The following is a 5663-nucleotide window of genomic DNA, read 5'->3' on the forward strand; positions in this document are numbered from 1 at the left end:
AAACGTGATTGGACTCGAAGCTTTTTTAACACGCAAAAAGTGCATCGTACGGATCAAGAACGAAGATCAATCCTGTTTGGCACGGGCCCTGGTGGTGGCACAGCATTATGCCCACAAGCCTCACCCTCTGACCCCAGCATGGACCGCCCAGCGAATGAGACTGACGAGAACGAATCGCGACGACGTTCAAGGCATACGGGCACGGGCCTTGTTTCGACGCCTTGGCCTGCATGAAGGTCCCTGTCGGGGGCTGGACGACCTCGCACGCGTGGGACGGGCCTTGACCCTCCTGCATTATCAACTGAAAGTCTACATTCAAGAGGTGGGTCAGAGACTGTTGTACAAGTGTGATGAGGCTCCACCCAACGCCAGGGTGCTGCATCTATACCATCATGATCAGCACTACGATGTCATCACTTCCATGTCCGCTTTTTATGGCTCTGTCCATTACTGCGAACGCTGCGACAAACGTTACGACCATCCCGAAAAACATCCCTGCACCAAGGAATACCGCTGTTACCGCTGCTTCTACTCTAGTTATTGCGAACCCCAGGAAGAGCACGGGATCCCTTGCTTGACATGTCAAGGTTGGTTCCCCAATCCAACATGTTACACCCGACATCTCCAGTCACCGTCAGAGGGAAAACCCAGCGCCTGTCAATCGATTCACAGGTGCCCGAACTGTTTTCAGCTGGTCCGCGTCTTGGAGACCCTCATGGTTCACCACGAGTGCTTCGACGAAGAACATCCCTGCTTGGTGTGCCGAGAACCCATGACTCCAGACCATCGCTGTTACATGACGCCTCTCCGTGAAGAAAACGAGGAGGAGGAGGAGGAGGAGGAGGAGGAGGGGGAGGAGGAGGGGGAGGGGGAGGAGGGGGAAGAGGAACAACATCACGTACAAGACGACGTCCAATACGCCTTCTACGATTTTGAATGCATGCAAGACACGGGGGAACACATTCCAAAACACGTGAGATCGTGTTTCGAGGGCCCACCTGGAAGAGGTGGAGGAGGTGGAAGAGGTCATGGAAGTGGAGAAAACAAAGAAGCCAAAGAACAAGAACACCTCCTGCCATACAGTCCCGAAGGAGGATCGCATTTATGTGATGGCCCACAATGCACGATCCTATGATTTACACTTAATCCTGAAGGGTCTGTCCCCCCTCCTGGTGACACTCCCCACCAAGATTCGACATGGCCAACAAATTTTGCAGATGACCCTGGGACGGTTGTGTTTCGAAGACAGCTTAAATTTCATCCCTTACCCCCTGAAAGCCTTTCCCAAGGGCTTTGGGTTGAAAGAAATGAAGAAAGGGTACTTTCCACACTTTTTCAATACGAGAGTCAATCAGACCTACAGAGGTCCCTATCCACCAGCCGTCACGTACGATCCCGATGGCATGTCTCCCGCGGAACGCACAGCCTTCCTCCAGTGGCATACCCAAAAAGTGCAAGAAGGAGCCTTGTTCGACTTACAAGAAGAACTTTTATCTTACTGCCAGAGCGATGTGGACATTTTGAGACGGGGATGCGCCGACTTCCGACAGAACGCCATCCACTCGGTGGGCATGGATCCCTTTGTGGAAGCGATGACAGCTGCTGCGTTCACCATGAAATCCTTCCGAAAACACGACCTGAAACCCAATACCATCGCCATTCTTCCACCTCAAGGCTATCAACCCAAGAGAAACTATTCCCAGGCCTGTATGCACTGGCTCCACTATCTGATGGAAAGGGACCCCCATCTGCATCTCCAGCACGCCAGGAATGGCGGTGAAAAAGAGTTCATCTGTGGAGAGGGCCAACATCGGTACAGCATGGATGGGTACGATCCAGCGACAGGCACCATCTACGAATTCCTGGGCTGTTTCTGGCATGGGTGCAAGACCTGTCACAAGACCCGACGTGGAGAACCGCATCCCGTCCTGGGCTCGTCGTTGGGAGCCCGTTACACCGACACCCACTACCGCTTGAGTCTCTTGAGTCAACACCCTGAGGTGAAACGGATCGTCACCCTGTGGGAGCACGAGTTTACGAAAATGCAACGGGAGGACTCCGCTCTACGTGCTTTCTTGCAGGGACCCTGCACTGTAGTCACGTCCCTGGGCCACTCAACCCTCGCGACGCCTTCTATGGAGGACGCACCAATGCCACGCGATTATGCTACGAAGCCCAAGAAGGTGACCCTTCTCCATCAACCCCCTGTGGACACGTTGTTTGAACTGAAAGGTCTGATCCAATGCCGTGTCCTACCCCCGAAACGACTCTACCATCCGCTACTGCCTTACAGATCGGGTGGCAAACTGCTCTGTCCTTTGTGCCGTACGTGTGCCGATACCCGGTCAGACTCCCCCTGCGAGCACACGGACGACGAGAGGTCATGGGTGGGGACGTACGCCACCGTAGAACTCCAGGAAGCCGTGAAGAAGTATGACTACCGGGTGCTTCAGATCTACGACGTTTGGCATTTTGACACCTTTGCACAGCATGACCCCGGCACCCAGCAAGTGGGACTCTTTGACACTTACATCGATCGACATTTCCATGGAACTGCCAGCTTTATTTGACAGGGTGATCGATGACTTTTATGAACAGATGTCAGGTCAGAAGGGAGATCGTACTGGTCTAGGTATCGATCATCCCGCTTTGAACACTCCCATACGGATTCCCTTTCGACGTTTTGAAGATCTCCATGGGGTAAATATTTTACAGGCCGTGGAAAAAGTCCAACAGTCCAACAAAGACCTGAACATCGATGACACCATGGATGTGACTTTAGTACACGTCGCAGATCCCGACAGGCTCGGATCGGGCAGTGGTGCTCCCCGGCTGAAAAACGTGATTGGACTCGAAGCTTTTTTAACACGCAAAAAGTGCATCGTACGGATCAAGAACGAAGATCAATCCTGTTTGGCACGGGCCCTGGTGGTGGCACAGCATTATGCCCACAAGCCTCACCCTCTGACCCCAGCATGGACCGCCCAGCGAATGAGACTGACGAGAACGAATCGCGACGACGTTCAAGGCATACGGGCACGGGCCTTGTTTCGACGCCTTGGCCTGCATGAAGGTCCCTGTCGGGGGCTGGACGACCTCGCACGCGTGGGACGGGCCTTGACCCTCCTGCATTATCAACTGAAAGTCTACATTCACTCTACAGGGTGCTGCATCTATACCATCATGATCAGCACTACGATGTCATCACTTCCATGTCCGCTTTTTATGGCTCTGTCCATTACTGCGAACGCTGCGACAAACGTTACGACCATCCCGAAAAACATCCCTGCACCAAGGAATACCGCTGTTACCGCTGCTTCTACTCTAGTTATTGCGGACCCCAGGAAGAGCACGGGATCCCTTGCTTGACATGTCAAGGTTGGTTCCCCAATCCAACATGTTACACCCGACATCTCCAGTCACCGTCAGAGGGAAAACCCAGCGCCTGTCAATCGATTCACAGGTGCCCGAACTGTTTTCAGCTGGTCCGCGTCTTGGAGACCCTCATGGTTCACCACGAGTGCTTCGACGAAGAACATCCCTGCTTGGTGTGCCGAGAACCCATGACTCCAGACCATCGCTGTTACATGACGCCTCTCCGTGAAGAAAACGAGGAGGAGGAGGAGGAGGAGGAGGAGGGGGAGGGGGAGGAGGGGGAAGAGGAACAACCCTCAACCCTCGCGACGCCTTCTATGGAGGACGCACCAATGCCACGCGATTATGCTACGAAGCCCAATAAGGTGAAACCATCAAGTACATCGATATTTGTTCCCTTTATCCCTACATTTGTAAGACCGGAGCGTTTCCCACGGGACACCCGACCCTTTTTCCATCAACCCCCTGTGGACACGTTGTTTGAACTGAAAGGTCTGATCCAATGCCGTGTCCTACCCCCGAAACGACTCTACCATCCGCTACTGCCTTACAGATCGGGTGGCAAACTGCTCTGTCCTTTGTGCCGTACGTGTGCCGATACCCGGTCAGACTCCCCCTGCGAGCACACGGACGAAGAGAGGTCATGGGTGGGGACGTACGCCACCGTAGAACTCCAGGAAGCCGTGAAGAAGTATGACTACCGGGTGCTTCAGATCTACGACGTTTGGCATTTTGACACCTTTGCACAGCATGACCCCGGCACCCAGCAAGTGGGACTCTTTGACACTTACATCGATCGACATTTCCATGGAACTGCCAGCTTTATTTGACAGGGTGATCGATGACTTTTATGAACAGATGTCAGGTCAGAAGGGAGATCGTATTGGTCTAGGTATCGATCATCCCGCTTTGAACACTCCCATACAGATTCCCTTTCGACGTTTTGAAGATCTCCATAGGGTAAATATTTTACAGGCCGTGGAAAAAGTCCAACAGTCCAACAAAGACCTGAACATCGATGACACCATGGATGTGACTTTAGTACACGTCGCAGATCCCGACAGGCTCGGATCGGGCAGTGGTGCTCCCCGGCTGAAAAACGTGATTGGACTCGAAGCTTTTTTAACACGCAAAAAGTGCATCGTACGGATCAAGAACGAAGATCAATCCTGTTTGGCACGGGCCCTGGTGGTGGCACAGCATTATGCCCACAAGCCTCACCCTCTGACCCCAGCATGGACCGCCCAGCGAATGAGACTGACGAGAACGAATCGCGACGACGTTCAAGGCATACGGGCACGGGCCTTGTTTCGACGCCTTGGCCTGCATGAAGGTCCCTGTCGGGGGCTGGACGACCTCGCACGCGTGGGACGGGCCTTGACCCTCCTGCATTATCAACTGAAAGTCTACATTCAAGAGGTGGGTCAGAGACTGTTGTACAAGTGTGATGAGGCTCCACCCAACGCCAGGGTGCTGCATCTATACCATCATGATCAGCACTACGATGTCATCACTTCCATGTCCGCTTTTTATGGCTCTGTCCATTACTGCGAACGCTGCGACAAACGTTACGACCATCCCGAAAAACATCCCTGCACCAAGGAATACCGCTGTTACCGCTGCTTCTACTCTAGTTATTGCGGACGACAGGAAGAGCACGGGATCCCTTGCTTGACATGTCAAGGTTGGTTCCCCAATCCAACATGTTACACCCGACATCTCCAGTCACCGTCAGAGGGAAAACCCAGCGCCTGTCAATCGATTCACAGGTGCCCGAACTGTTTTCAGCTGGTCCGCGTCTTGGAGACCCTCATGGTTCACCACGAGTGCTTCGACGAAGAACATCCCTGCTTGGTGTGCCGAGAACCCATGACTCCAGACCATCGCTGTTACATGACGCCTCTCCGTGAAGAAAACGAGGAGGAGGAGGAGGAGGAGGAGGGGGAGGGGGAGGAGGGGGAAGAGGAACAACATCACGTACAAGACGACGTCCAATACGCCTTCTACGATTTTGAATGCATGCAAGACACGGGGGAACACATTCCAAAACACGTGAGATCGTGTTTCGAGGGCCCACCTGGAAGAGGTGGAGGAGGTGGAAGAGGTCATGGAAGTGGAGAAAACAAAGAAGCCAAAGAACAAGAACACCTCCTGCCATACAGTCCCGAAGGAGGATCGCATTTATGTGATGGCCCACAATGCACGATCCTATGATTTACACTTAATCCTGAAGGGTCTGTCCCCCCTCCTGGTGACACTCCCCACCAAGATTCGACATGGCCAACAAA

General features: G+C 53.4%; 1 protein-coding gene across 1 annotated transcript; it reads left to right on the forward strand.

Moving 5' to 3' along the window:
* Positions 1-1217: 1217 nt before the first annotated feature.
* LOC139460347 (uncharacterized) lies at positions 1218-2570 on the forward strand. The gene has a single exon (XM_071241837.1). The coding sequence runs from the start codon at positions 1218-1220 to the stop codon at positions 2568-2570; it is 1353 nt and encodes a 450-aa protein (XP_071097938.1).
* Positions 2571-5663: the final 3093 nt, after the last annotated feature.

The sequence above is a fragment of the Haliotis cracherodii genome, unplaced genomic scaffold (assembly GCF_022045235.1).
Source record: "Haliotis cracherodii isolate W230 unplaced genomic scaffold, xgHalCrac1.p SCAF_14, whole genome shotgun sequence".
Taxonomy (NCBI): Eukaryota; Metazoa; Mollusca; class Gastropoda; order Lepetellida; family Haliotidae; genus Haliotis; species Haliotis cracherodii.